This window comes from Ruditapes philippinarum, unplaced genomic scaffold (genome assembly GCF_026571515.1).
Source record: "Ruditapes philippinarum isolate M1 unplaced genomic scaffold, ASM2657151v2 ctg518_1_1_1_1, whole genome shotgun sequence".
Classification (NCBI taxonomy): domain Eukaryota; kingdom Metazoa; phylum Mollusca; class Bivalvia; order Venerida; family Veneridae; genus Ruditapes; species Ruditapes philippinarum.
In genome coordinates, this window is record NW_026866182.1 from 153,533 (window position 1) to 169,100 (window position 15,568).

At 31.7% G+C, this 15,568-nt stretch overlaps 1 protein-coding gene across 1 annotated transcript; it reads left to right on the plus strand.

Annotated features, from left to right (window-relative positions):
* The first annotated feature begins 1,259 nt into the window (after window positions 1-1,259).
* LOC132731595 (uncharacterized) lies at window positions 1,260-15,286 on the plus strand. Its single transcript, XM_060717802.1, has 9 exons — window positions 1,260-1,513; window positions 5,002-5,073; window positions 8,617-8,646; window positions 10,063-10,253; window positions 10,950-11,038; window positions 11,403-11,663; window positions 12,025-12,158; window positions 12,399-12,592; window positions 12,906-15,286. Exons 1-9 carry the CDS (start codon window positions 1,389-1,391, stop codon window positions 14,294-14,296), a joined length of 2,487 nt encoding a protein of 828 aa, XP_060573785.1. The 5' UTR covers window positions 1,260-1,388; the 3' UTR covers window positions 14,297-15,286.
* Window positions 15,287-15,568: the final 282 nt, after the last annotated feature.

The following is a 15,568-nucleotide window of genomic DNA, read 5'->3' on the forward strand; positions in this document are numbered from 1 at the left end:
AACTGCTAAACTACAACAAAGGTTTATTCAACATTTGGGATTTTCTTAAAATTTACGTGAAAAACAATAAAAGATTGTGACAGAACCACACAAACTTGTCAATAGCTGACAACAATGTTCCACATGTAAAATTTGTCACAAAATACGGTCACAATAATATGTTATATTTAGTATTTAACATTGTTCGCCATTTCTCAATTAGTTAACGTATACATAATTCTCCGCAGTACGGAATAGAGTAAGGAACACATGTAAAAGTTTGACGTCATAATGACGTTATATAATAATTGGCATGACGTCGGGTTTTTACTTATCTCGCTATAAATTTTGTTCAATACATAATAATATTATTAATTATTCCCGTGTAAACATCAGAATTTAGTATGAATCAGCATTAAGTTGAACTTAAATAAAAAAACGTCGCGTCGAAGATTTGACGTCATTGTGTCTCCTCCATGATTAAGTATGTTATAGCAACAAATTCGGCATAAAATGGCTGTTTAGTACGTATTTTCTTAGAGCCACCGAAGTTCCGTGAGCTAGCTGGATTGCTTCCTCACATGAAAGAATCCGAAGCTGGCGCGGGGAAAGGCCAGTGGTTTTAAGTCAACGACCTTAATCATTCGACTACGGATGCCCCACTAGTATTAAATAAAGGCAAGATAAAAAATGCACTGTGTATATAAGCCACCTCTAACTTGTACATTGCGCAAAAAATCGGCACGCCGCAGCCGGGCTTCGAACAACGGGTCTCTGGATTGCCGGTTCAATATGCTAGCCACTACACATTTAAAGGGACACTTCAGAATGTTCAAACACTTGAAATTTTATCAATTGATCGATTTTAACAATTACATCCAAAAATACCCCGTATACAATAAACTAAGGTTTAATTTTTGTATGAAAATTATCGGTAGAATAATATATTTAAAGTAAAAATTTTCTTTGTCACTTTAGATAAATATATGTATTTAGCATATTTGATAAAATCAATGAATAGTAGGGGTTAAGAAAAAGTATGTTCTTTATCGTTGTAAACATGCTACTGGTATTTTCTTAAATTTTGATTGTTCGCAGCATAATCCAATAGCATATAGGAAACAATCGATAAGTTTAGCTAATCTGCCCAATATGTTTATTAATAAGCTATAAAAAAATATCATAATATATTACACCACTCGTTAATCAGCGATTTAAACTTTAACCAGTAGACGGTAGACTGGATCAATAAACCCATAATTCTCTTCGCTGTGCAATATATCTTTCCGGTTTAAAGTTAAACCCGTCAATTCGCTGTACACCTTAGCAACCACGGACGCTTAAAGTGGCTATTGTATTAACTTACGAAAGTTTATGGATTTGTGATTGTTTCAATTAAGGGACTAAAAATGACGTCCCTGCAATTGTTCCCTAAGGTGGATCATTCACCCCCAGTGCCTAAAGAATGGGGGACGGGACGGTATAAGGAAGAGGTGGACGTATTCGTTCCTAAAGCACCAACTTGGCAATACAGGTACATGTATAGTATTTCATTTTATCAGTATAAAACATCTTATCTGTCTGTTAATCTAACAGAAACTGTATACAATTTGTATATTTAACAATAAAAATATCATTTAACATGTATTTTGTACACGTTTTAAGTATCTTTATTTACAAATGTTAAGATTGTCACACATTATTATATTAATCAGATAAAATCTAGATTATATCTTGCATGAAGAAGCGTCAATTTTCATAATTTTGAGTGTTTTGTGCTAGTATATGTATAGAAATTCAATAACCTTGCCTTTTATATTTGATTTATTAAAATACAGACGTATCGATTTGTATTGGCAGTCGCCATTGTTTGAATTAATGAACAAATTATATTTGCTTTAGAATTCAAACACCGATAAATATGTTCTAACTTCGAGTGGCCAACTGTCTATATAATGCCACTGAAAAAATTAAACCATACTTTAAAGTCGTATACAAATACTTAAAAACCCACCTATTTACAAACAATATATACATATATCGTCGAAATGCTCCATATACATATATATCAATCATGGTAGTTTGTACAAATGTTGTAGATTAAAACCATTTGTAACCATTTTATTTTAAAGCATTCCATTTAAATAAAAAAGGCCAAAAAAGTTTACAAATATTTGTTATTATCAGAACATGGGGTATTTTTGTCACTTTATGGTGCCATAAAGTCCTCCGAGTAAAGAAGTTCTCTTTTTTATGTCCGATCACCTCACGCCCTTATAAAAGATAAACACTTTTTATTCGTATCTAAAATCAATTTACATTTAGATTGCATTGTACTTTTTTGGTTATGTAAGCATTGCATTTTAATTGAAGTCATTTTGGATAAGATCAAAGGTTTCCAAATGTATTCGCTATTACTTTGTGCAAAAAAGTTATGTTTTGGACTTCAATGTATGTTAATTGTTAATTATTCTCCATATCAACATTGGACGTTTCTATGTACAAGCAAGGTTTACTAAATTAAAGGTTTAACAATTCATCCTTTCACTTTTGTGATCAATTGTTATCAATAAAAGACTTTAAAGATCACTATCTAACATTTAAACCTACATTTCCAATATGTATTGTTCAATTTAACAAAGATCTGGCATTAAACAATAGAATAAAGAGCATTGGGTTTCAATAATTAAAAGCAATGATTTTGAATGGGTTTTGATATGTAAACACATAACCGAAACAGTAAAACTGAATAAAATTGATATTTATTTGACAATAAAAAAACTTAGATGAAATTTGTTTTTTTAAAGGACCATTATGCCCCAGAATTGCTTTAAATCGTATTTCTTAAAACAATACTCATTGGGAAAGTACATGACACCGCTTCTGTTGATTTTGTCAATTAGTACAGTTATTTTGATTGTGTTTTTTGTACAAAAGTCAAAATATTACATTGTTTACATTTTGCTACTTTTATAATAAGTAATTTCACATTCAACGCTACTTTATTCAGGTGATAAGTATCAAACATTCTCTAAAATCATTATTTAAACATTTTAAAGCTCCTGTTTGCCCTTTCTAAAGATGAAGAAATATTCATTTCTGATGCATAATGTGCCTTTCAGTAAGAAAAAAAATTGCATAAAATTCACTTTTTGTCGTTGTTGTTGTTGTTGTTGTTATTGATGATGATATTCATACACGAGTTATTTCATATATCGGTGTTTGACTCCGCTATGAACAAATAAGAATTATTAATTTTAACAAAGATTTTTAAACAATATAATGAAATAAGTAGATTTCAATGATTTAAATAGGTTTTGATATGTTAACAAATAGCTTTAAAGGACAAAGTGATAATGAAATTACCTCTGGTTGGTAGGATGGGTTAGTACTAACTGTATAGAAAGCTTATGAAATATTCGTCGAATTTATCTTGATAACCAGTATAATTATTCTAACTCGAAGAAACACGATGTTGGTCTGTAACCCTACATGCTACACTTAAGCTTAGTTTATACCTGAACGCTCGTCTTTGAAGTGTCGTAAAACTTGTCTTTTCTCATAACCCTTTTTAAATCATTCGGAAAATAGGATTTAAAATTTTGCAAATAAAAACACAGCTGTCTAGTGTAGGGGCTATATATCTGACATCATCACTTATAACTGATAATACCACCTTCATATCTATATTGACTATACATTAAACATTCAAGTGCGTGTTTGTCTAATGTCTTACAGCGATAAAAAGGCAGTAAATCATTTGAATTATTTATCTTTATTTTACTTAAAGGTCTTCTTATCGACCTTTTAAAACCTGTAATTGTTGCTTCAATCAATTGAAACTGGAAGATAAAATACGATTTAACGTGTTTATCGAAAACAATTGATAGGGAATTTATTGTACCGTATACAGTGATTGGTATTGAGGGAGTACTTTGATTTGATTTTATCATACAGCCAAGTTAATGCTAATGAATGAATGGGTTCCAATCGATTTTACTCCTATAGAAGAATCAGATCGGATGGATATGCATGCATTTATACATGTATATCAATATACTACTAAAATATGTATGAAGTTTATGCTGTCTGCATTTATACAATAACGGTTGTTAGCCTTACGATAATACGTTTATCGTGTACACAAATGTACCAGTGTATTGTTTACCCGATATATTTAAATATTCAATGACCTTTTTTCGGTAATTATCGGATTCTGAAGTAAATGTAACGGATTTTAAAGTATGACATAACGGTATACATGGTTTAAACGAGGTTTCGAACCTGCATTTCGCGATTGCAATGCCATCCTTACCACTTGGTCATTGAATCGTAATTATACAAACGAAAATATCGAGAACTTTACTATCATTAAAAATCTATGAGTAAATCGTAATGAATAACGGAAACTAACGAACATCCTCCTGAAAAATAATCACTCTCAGGTCAATGTTGCCAAAACAACTATAGGGCAAATATGAATGTATGAATAAAAAAGCCACTGATTGTTCAGACAAAAATTAGGACTGAATACTCTTGAAAATGAAATACAATATATACGAATGTATATATGTAACCATTTCATTCTTTCATTTCTTTCGTCAAAAACGTTTTGTTAAAAGTTTCCACCGATTGTTACGGGTTTAAAGTATTATCTAAATGCAGACAGTTTTATTTCTCAGTTATGAATATCCATCAATCAAACTTACGACAACATATATAAAAAATGCCAGTATCGTAGACTTCCATTATCTAGCTCTATGCATGAATTGTTATAGTTTCATATAGTGATCACTCCGTCGGTCAGTATTAACTCATAAGCCCCGCCTATTGATTTGCTACTAAGGATGGTCTTTGATAACATTAGATATTGACTTTAATAGTGAATTAACAATTATCCTGTTAACACTGTTAAAGTAAACTTTAATATATAAAGGTATAAACAAGTCCTTTTGGCCTGCTGTTATATTTAAGATCCGTGCATACCTGTTTCAATAACGATACAGTATTTTATAATTTCAGTGGGAAACCAACTGACCAGTTTTACAAACTTACCCAGCTGAGATTGAGCAACGTTAGAAGTAACGATGAACTGTAAGTGTGATATATGTCATATTTTAATTATAATCAATGTCACAGTATTTGCTGCTTATGATAGCATGATAATGGACAAATATAACATAATGTCACGGTTTGAGTTGCTGATAATGCATCGATATAGAACAAATATAACGTAATGTCACGGTCTGAGTTGCTGATAATGCATCGATGAAGAACAAATATAACATAATGTCACGGTCTGAGTTGCTGATAATGCATCGATTTAGAACAAATATAACGTAATGTCACGGTCTGAGTTGCTGATAATACATCGATAAAGAACAAATATAACATAATGTCACGGTCTGAGTTGCTGATAATACATCGATAAAGAACAAATATAACGTAATGTCACGGTCTGAGTTTCTGATAATGCATCGATATACAACAAATATAATATAATGTCACGGTTTGAATTGCTGATAATGCATCGATTTAGAACAAATATAACGTAATGTCACGGTCTGAGTTGCTGATAATGCATCGATATACAACAAATATAACGTAATGTCACGGTCTGAGTTTCTGATAATGCATCGATAAAGAACAAATATAACATAATGTCACGGTCTGAGTTGCTGATAATGCATCGATATAGAACAAATATAACGTAATGTCACGATAATCGATATTGAACCATCATGTCACACCTTATAAAATATAGTCAATGAACTTTCAACGTTTGAACCAAGTGATGTTCTAATATGAATCATTTTCGAATATCCGATTTTATCAATTTTCCAGAGTCAAAAACATTTATATGTAATGCATATCACAATGATATAGCCTCGTTTTCATTTTCAGTGTCCAAAATATCGATATCAAATGCATATCGTAGCCCAGATGGTTTCATTTTTATTGTTGCATAATTTATTATGTATCAATATAGGACAAATATAACGATATTGTACAAATAGTACATGATATCATGTTTTTACATATGTTACATCGATATAGGACAAATATAGCATAACATCACGGTTTTTGTTACAAATGATATACATATTTACAGCAGTTTAATATTATTTATTGAACAAAAAAGTTTCCCCATTCTAGGCAGAACATGTTAACCAAACACTATCCTCTTATCAGCTATAACCTTGTTTGTAATAAATAAATAAATAAATAAGTAAGTAAGTAAGTAAATGAATGGATGAATGAATGAATGAATGAATGAATGAATGAATGAATGAATGAATGAATGAATGAATGAATGAATGAATGAATGAATGAATGAATTCAATTACATAAGACTATCTGTAACATACAATTAGTCGTTAAATTTTCATTTCAAAAGAAAGTTGAACTACCATTTACGACCTGAACGACTGCATTTAGATTACAGTTTTACTTCTTCAAAACAGATTGTCTTTTAAAGAATTCCTGATTCTTTTTATGACAGATATAAGTAAAAACATAAAACAAATGTTCAACATGTAAGGAAAACGTAATATATGCGAGGCAAAGGTGAATACGTTAGACAAAGGTAAAATATGCAAGATCCAAGAAAATATGAAAAGGAAAAGACCAATATATAAGACAAAGATTAATATGTGAGGTTAATTATGTAAAGTAAAAGAAAACAATGTAAGACAAAGTAAAATGTGTATGGAAAAAGTAAATGTGTAAAACTATGTAAACGGTAAACATGTAAGAGATTGGTGTACTATGTAAGATAAACCTAAGGTAAAATATGTATGACTAAGAAAAGTGTGTAAGGCAAAAGTAAAATACGTAAGACAAAGTTAAGATATGTAAAACAAATTCAATATATGTAAAACAAAGGTAAAACATGTAAAATAAATGTAAATTATGTAAGACAAAGATAAATATGTAAAGCAAAGGTAGATATAAAAGACAAAGGTAAATTTGTTTGGCAAAGGGCAATCTGTAAAGTAAATGTTAATGTAAAAATAGTTAAAAATCAAGAGAAAAACGTTTTTGTTACACACCCTTACAATTAGATTTAATGCTAACTGAGAATTTTATTAAAGAAATTAATTATTCCCAAATTTGATATTACATTTTTTACAGTCTTTTCACTTTGAAGATACAACATGGACAACAGTTTTGAGGTATGTCTTTGCAGAGGTCCCATCACTTAGGAGATATAAAAATTAATTGAATACACAAAAAAGTGTTTAGTTTCAAACAAATACCAATCCAGTTGCTTAAAGATAAGTAAAGCTGTATTAACGGCGGCTTAACGATTAATCTCAACCGAAATGTACAAATTGATAAATTAATCTCATGTAAAATTGTATTTTCTTCTGGTCTTAGTTTACATTAAAACCGTTTAAATCTCATTTTAAACAAACCGAATTAATATCAGGGTGATATGTGTAAATATACAGCGAGAGAACTAATCAATATCTTAAATATTGACCTACCTGTACGGTTGATAGGTAGCGGGTCTATTGTATATAAGTGATAAATGGTCTTCAGTTATTTCTGTATGAATTGTGTGAAATCTTGATTGTATTGTAACCATTTTACTGACATTTTTCACGTGTATTGTGAATCTAAAGATATTCTATTAACGGTTTTAATCAATAAACCTGAAAAATTGATGTAAATTAAAAGTTGAAATATAGAAAAGCCCATTCTCAAAAATGATAAATGTTTAAATCCACCTCACTTATACTCTTTCTTAACCATTTCTGAAGTGTTTAAATTTATTTTTGGCATGAAATAGACCTATAGTGATATATACAATTGTATGTCGAATAATAATCTGCTTGTTAATATGTATAACAGGCATGTGACCGTATTAAAATTGTTTGGATAAAATATTTGAGGTTGTTTGCAGGTTAAAAATCAATCATTTTTCATAATCATGGAACATTTAGTCCATTAATAGCGCTAAATGTGAGCGAAAGTTTGAAAATGGCATTACTTTGTTTGCTTTCTGAATACAAATGGGCTCTTTATATCACTTTCTATTAGTGTTATAGAAATTGAACATATCCCTTATTGAGTGTGCTACACTAACGAGGCCATTACCGAAAGTAGCATTATACGGCATGTATTCCGTAGCTTCATATTCGTCAGTAATCCCGTACGTGTTGGACCATGTCGTGTATTTTGGCACTTATGAAGCAAAAAAATGTAATGACTTACGTTTGCCCTTTTTTTATTTTGTTGTTTTTTTTCACATGTTTTTTTACTTCTTTTTTCTTGTTTAAATTGTTCGCTTTTATCAGCTATGCTATGCATACATGTATATTACCGTAAGCAAGTTAAAGTCAACTGTATTTTGTGCGGTGTACTCAGATATATATTAGTATAAAACATGGTGTCTTATTTTTAAGTCCATTTAACGTATGAGAACACCATTCTGCTTGGTCTTATAAACAGAACTTTATCTAACTTTTACCATGCTGTGCAATCTGACCAGGTTTTATACTTTAGATATGTATACTTTAATATCACCCATTTTGATAAAGAGCAGTTCCAAACATGAAAGTTGGTCCATTCCAGGTTACGGTTTAAGTCTTACATCACAATATATTAAACATGTTTTCTTTTTTTTCACAGGGTACCAGAGCCACACGAGTGTGCAATGGGGTAGGTGGAACCTTTCTTAGCCTTTTTGTTTCTAAAACATATAGATCTAAACCATCATTGAACACACAGCTAGCTTATCTACAGTCACTGGTGATACCTTTTGAATTCAGACTTCGATTCTTCAATGAAAAGATGCTATTAAAATATGCATATAAAATAACTACTGTCAGCGGACATTTTATGTAAAAAGATATTTAAATTGTCTGAACATTGAACTTTCTCATGTAGAAAGCATATTAATGAGTTGAGCTTAACGTTGAATAGACATAAGATATTCTCTTAAATCGTAAAGCTTATGAATTCAATCATGTTGCCATATTTATTAAGAAGCTATAAATTCTTCTAAAAATAGTTGAGTTCTTTCCTTAACAAACAAAATATTTTATTGCAATGTTTTTGAGTCCAGACTGTCTGATAATTGCAGGGATATATTTAGTTCAAGATATGAACACCAAGTATATGTTGGATAAAACACCCAATATATTAGATAAAACACCCAGTAAATGTTGGATAAAACACCCAGTATATAGGATAAAACACCCACTAAATGCTGGATGAAACACTCAATTTATGTTGAATAAAACACACAGTATATATGTTGGATAAAACACCCGTTATATTAGATAAAACACTCAGTATATTAGATAAAACACTAAGTTTATTAGATAAACACCCAGTATCTGTTGAAACACCCAGTATACATAAGATAAAACACCCTTTATATAGGATAAAACACCCTCTGAGTGCAAATAAAGACCCGTAGGTTCAAATATTTGTCTGCATGCCTAGTATTAATTGACTAAGTTATGAAAAACGTTGATGAAAGAAGACAAAATGTCACCACAAGTTTCAAAAGGTATTAGGAAACTTTTCTTTCTTTTCATAGTCCACTAAGAGAACAAACAATGAAAGGTTTTTGCTCTTTATTTAGCACATGTATATATCCATTGCGATACAAAAACCTCCCACGAAGAAAACTAATATTTCAACTATACTTCTCAAATGACATATTCATTCATACAATAATACTTGTGAAAGAGAGTTAATTGGTCTGGCTTTTAAATTCCTTCAAAGTGTAAATCCACTTGATATATAATGTATAACCTTCATTGACTTGTGGGTAACTTTTTAGTTGGGATACCAATCAATATTACGTAGACATGAATCGTTATTCATTTAACAGAATACTGGTGAACTGTCATGAATCTGGGTCGATTTTTTTCAATTACTTACTTGTATTTATGATTATTTCAATTAATTCTAATAAAAACATGAATAAACCATGATAATCGTTTATTCAATTACTGTGAAGTACTAACAAAAACAAAAAAGCCAATACAAAAGTGCCAATATAAGTTTTGATATACTCTTGAGTAGATTTTATAAAATTTTACACGTTTGTTTTCATTTTAACAGACCTGTTATGGTCAACAAGTCTTTCCCTGCCGAACACCCGTATGCCTCGCACATGCCTAGAACAGCGCTGTTTCCAAGATTTGATAGCGACATGGATCCTAAAAAGGGTGTGGCAGCTCGGTTTGACAGACCAATCAGTGATGAGATGCCAGCGAATGCATATAATGTAAAGATAATACATAAAACAAAGGGTAAATCAATGTGTTATTAATAATTATTTGAAAGAGTTTACGTAATCTAACGTTGAAATACTTACATGAAATTTGAAAATTTGATTAAACGCCTATTTCTACGTACAAACCTTTTTAATGGCGTTGTACAATATCTGAAAGACGTTCACGTTAGTGATATAAATTACAATTATTATTTATCACATTGACAAATTAATCAGGTTGCGTGTAGCTTAAAATTTATTTAATCAATGTTAATCATTTTTTAATAAAGATTCAAACCTTTAAAAAACTGGTGTCACGTGTGGCGTGGTAGCTGTAAATGGTTGTCTCGTACCTAACTTCAATGTTTTATTTATCATTTTTCTTGTCCTTCGAAATCAATGATTTCAATACCTTTTTATGTTGAAGATTGAGTACTGCTTGAGCCTGTTCTGATGGGTTGGTCTTGGAAAAGTAGCACTTACAATTATCTCGATTATCTCTCATGAACAGACTGTACCAAACCGAGTCTACAATTTAAAAGTTTATTTTCATTGCTCTTTAGGGATCTCTTCATTTTCCAGATTTTTTACCTCTGAATTGCTTTTACAATGATGCAATTATGATATAATGGCTCGTATGAATCTTTCAAGTATTCAATACTCATATTGGCTTTACATACATGTGGAAGTAAAATATGTTAACACCAATTAAAGTATATCTATGCAATTCTAGGTTTTGGTGACAGACGGGAGATTCAAGAGCTGCCGAAAAATTCTGACAAAAGAGCATTAGAGTGGTTAGGAGAGACAGGATTTAACCAGGTACGTAACGGTTGTAAGCATAAAAAGTGGTCCGAAGAAACGGAATTTAATCAAGTAATTAAAGATTAAAATGTTGATAAAGTTAATTCAAACTGACATAATTTGACAATACTGAATACGTCAATACTGCGATGATTGAATGACCTGTTCGACAGAAAAATGCAAGTAAATCTATATAAAATTATATTTTTTCTGTAAACCTTATCTTTACTAAAGTATTAATAAACGTCAATGGGAAGAAGAAAACATTGAAATACAAGATGTTGAAAACGCTGATTAGGACCGAGACTTTTGTAAAATATTTTCATCTGTCAACGTCGAAATTTATATTTATAAATAAATACAAATTTACGTATCTGTTCAGCTTGTAAAGACTCACAATGGCAGACAAGAATTCTACCCTATACCACCTAAAGTTGTTGCACCAAACCTCCAGACACGAGCTGGTGACATGAAAGTATCACTGCGCACGGCAAACTCTATGCGCAATCTAGAAAGAGATCAATGGGAGACGACGTACAATCAGCATCATACCGGATTAGGTCCTGCTAATCCTAACAAGCTAGATAATCTGCAAGAAAAACAAACTTTCTATAACACTCACGGGATCCAAGATGACACTATTGTAAGTAATATGAGACAAAATAAACCGAATGTACAAACATAATGACAATTGTACTAACAAAAGGAGTTTTAAATCTAGTGCCAGAGAGCGCTAGGGGATATAAGCTGAATATAAGCTTATGATTGAGCAAAACTAAAAGGAGTTTGCAATCCTCACTTATTGTCTTGTATTCAAGAACTCTAAAGAAAGAACGTATATTATTTTTAACGGGGTTAAAACATAAATTCTAACAATTGAAATGTACTCGATTTATTGAAGCAAATGATGTAAAAAGAAGTTCACAATCTGAAATGAGGAATAACTTACTGCATAATAAATATATATATTTGTATTACACATCATAAAGTTTTATTCGTTTCAGTATCCACGTTCAATAAACACATTTGACCCACCTAGACCATTTGAAGGCAGGATAGCCAGAACACTGATTCCAAAACCCCAACAGTTGAAGACAGCTGCCAAAGCTAATGCTCCCGAAAACCCCAACTACATCAGGTATTTACTAATTAGTAAAGTTTCCTACAAATGGATGATAAGAAAAGATAACACAAAATATCATTCTTCCCTGTAAGATGAAATAAATAATGATAAATATTGGTTAGATACATAAATTGTTGAAGTAAGCAAACTGATGATCATGAATTCTTTATTTCAAGTATTGAGCTATAAAAGGGCAGGTCAATAGGGTTATTTTTTGTTTCTCATTGAATAGTTTTTTGTCTAATATATTTATAGAATGATGACACTGTCTGAACGAGAAGAAGACCGTCTTTTACATGGGAAAGATTATGCAAGTTTCCCAGATGATATAAAGGAGAAAGACGCCATTAGATGGAGAGAACTAGAGAAAAATGCTCATGCTGATCCTAATCTAGAGACGCTAGCAGGGGCAAAGACAATACCTGACAAAGTGCCCTATGTACCAGCTGGTCAGTATTATCTCAGATGTGTGCTGTTATTTCATCTTGCTTCACGGTGTTTTATCCATATGTAAATGAGATAACAATAAATATTTTTTTAGTTTGACATTGCGTAAAACTTTGATAAAATTCGCTACTACTTTTGTTTTAGTCCATGTATCTACCCTAACTTGTAATTGATCTAGATGTACATTGTAGTGAGAAATGTATGATTTGTATGAATCATTAATACTAGTATTCGGAAAAGTGTCAAAATGAATAGTATATGTTTTTCTTAAATATTTAAAGTTGCAATACAGTTATGTATGTTTTAATGTTTCAGGACCTCCAGGCGGGCCAGAAGCAAAATACTTAGATTCAACAAAGAGAGACCAAGATAAAAACTTCCAAGAAATAGAAGCACAAAACCGCTGGAAAGTATTAGAGGCTCATGGACCAGGTCACGACATATCTTCACTAAATTATAAAATGGCACGTACAAGTGCCCCGGAAAAACCAACAACATTTTACGGACACGAAGGAAAATACAACGAAGAAAGAGCTGGCTTATATAAAACAAATTACAATCCAGAAAGGCTTGCATACAACATGAATGCCTTAGAAGTCAGTGGACCAGAGATCATGAACACCATGCATTCACATATTGATGCTCTGAATCTTCCAACTCGACTCAATAGTGATATGAAAGATGCGTTCCGATACAGCCGTACGTTAAGTTCGAGTCAACCGAACCTGGCCGGAGACCGTCGGGAAGGCAGGGATTTGATGAGTCAACACAACACGTTGAAACGAAGTCAGACAACCATACTTCAGCCAACTGTGGAGACAGCTCGAGTAAAAGTACAGGAAGGTAATACTATATTGAAGGAAAGCACCATGGGGGATAGTTTCAATACACAGAAATTCCTTCAAGAACACGAACTGGGAAAGTTTTCTAGGAACGAACCTTTGACAGTCATGTCCACAGCAAATCAGAATTTGCACAATGTTAGGAAGGCGAGCTCAACAAGATCAAAAAATGTTAAATTTGCAGACAATATAATGGTAGCACAAAGTCTGGACAGTGGTATTTTAAGATTAAGTAGTGCACCAACACGCGGTTCCCCGCGTATGCTGTTGGATTCAGACCCGAAACCTGCTACAGAACCTGTGGTAACCACACAATATACAAGTACACAGGCCCAATACAATCCTCAATATGATCAAGATGAAAATGATAGAGAAGACAATGCCGAGGCTGATGAAGACGGACCAGTGACCGTCCCGCGAATTAAGTTCACAAATATAGAGACAAAACTTGAAGATCGTGACAAGACAGAAAAACCATTTATTGCTTATTCTAGTGTGCTACGTAAGCGACCCGTCACCAGTGACCCTAGCAGCGAATACAGAAATGAATTTAGCAGTAAAGGTACAAACTTTATACCATCAAATTTACATAATTCTCTGTCCTATGATTCCGCTTACAAAGCGCAATTTCCGAACCACCATATTGGCTACAAACACGACCCAAGATTCAGCTGGCAGCCAGGACACGGATTACCTAGACCGCAAACGAGCTTGTTAGAGCAACAAAACAGATTTGAGAAATCTTCTGTAAGGAGGAAGTTCCACAATCAATTCCCAGAAAGTAATCCTGATCTTCGACAAAATATAACAAGCGGAAAGAAGCACGACTTCTATGGAATAAGCGGACAGCTCCTTCATGGTTAAGGGAACAAACACAACAAACCGTATCTAAATCTAGACACTCTTTAAATATGTAATGAGTGACAGTGAAACCTACCACGGGCAAAAAAAAAGAAGATGAAGATGTGCAGAAACTGTTTTCGGGTGGTTACTTATTGTGGATGGTTATTGTTTTAGGAGAGAAACTGCCTTTTACCAGTATTATTCTAATACCTTTATTGTTAAACCTATTCATACAATTGTTTTAGTTGTTACTATTTTTATTGTTGTTAAGACGTTGACATGCGGCCGTTGTTTGTTGTACAAGATCTTTGCTTGTCTACGTGTTTGAATGAAAGTCTGTCAAATCATTTGATTCCATTACAGAAGCATCAAGTTTGCATGCTTTCGTTGTAGCAATCCATTCTGTAGTAATGGTTGAGTCTAACCTACCTTAAAGATCGTCGAATTGATCGGATTAAAACTATTATGATAATCTTTAACTCGTAAAATATTCGCATGCAAAATAACTATGATATTTTAGGACAAGTTCTATAATTACCATATGTTTAGTTTGGACATAGCCATGCGCATGCGTTGCTTTAACAGAGTAAAATGCGTTTCTTATTGAATATTTTAAATTATGATTTTGCAAAAAAGTACAGTATTATTTTTACGTGTTATTTATTGTTTTCTGTATTATTTCAAGTCAAATAAACTATAAATACATTTTTTTATTTTTAATATTAATATATAATATGTTTAAAAAGGGTATATATGATGAGCGTAGTGTTTGTTTTCTATTCATTGATTCATAAATGTTTTGGTCATCAGTCTTTTGTCTCATTTCTAGTCTTATTCCTTCTGATTGAAAGTGAGAATATGTTTTTTATATCAAAAATATATGTTTACCTTTTGCTTGATATATGTGCTGCTATAATTCTATCCCTTTCAGATTATATGTCTGTTTTGACGTTTATTATTCAACTGTACACTGTGTTATGGATTTGCTCAATAAAATACAAAAATCATAAATGACTTGCCTTAGTTCATTCATAGGATATATAATATATGAATGTATTTTATATATTTTGAATTACCTCCCTTGATGACAAGGGAATTTTAATTTATTGCCTCCCTTTAAAAATATAATGACATGCGATTGAATTATTACCTCCCTTGAAAAATATGACGTTTTGCTTTTCATTACCAAATGAAAGCTTTTGACGCGATGAAAATGGAGATATTTTTTCAAGATTAATGTAACATTTGATGTAAGTCGAGACAAATAACTTGTGTGCAAAATTTCAAATCATT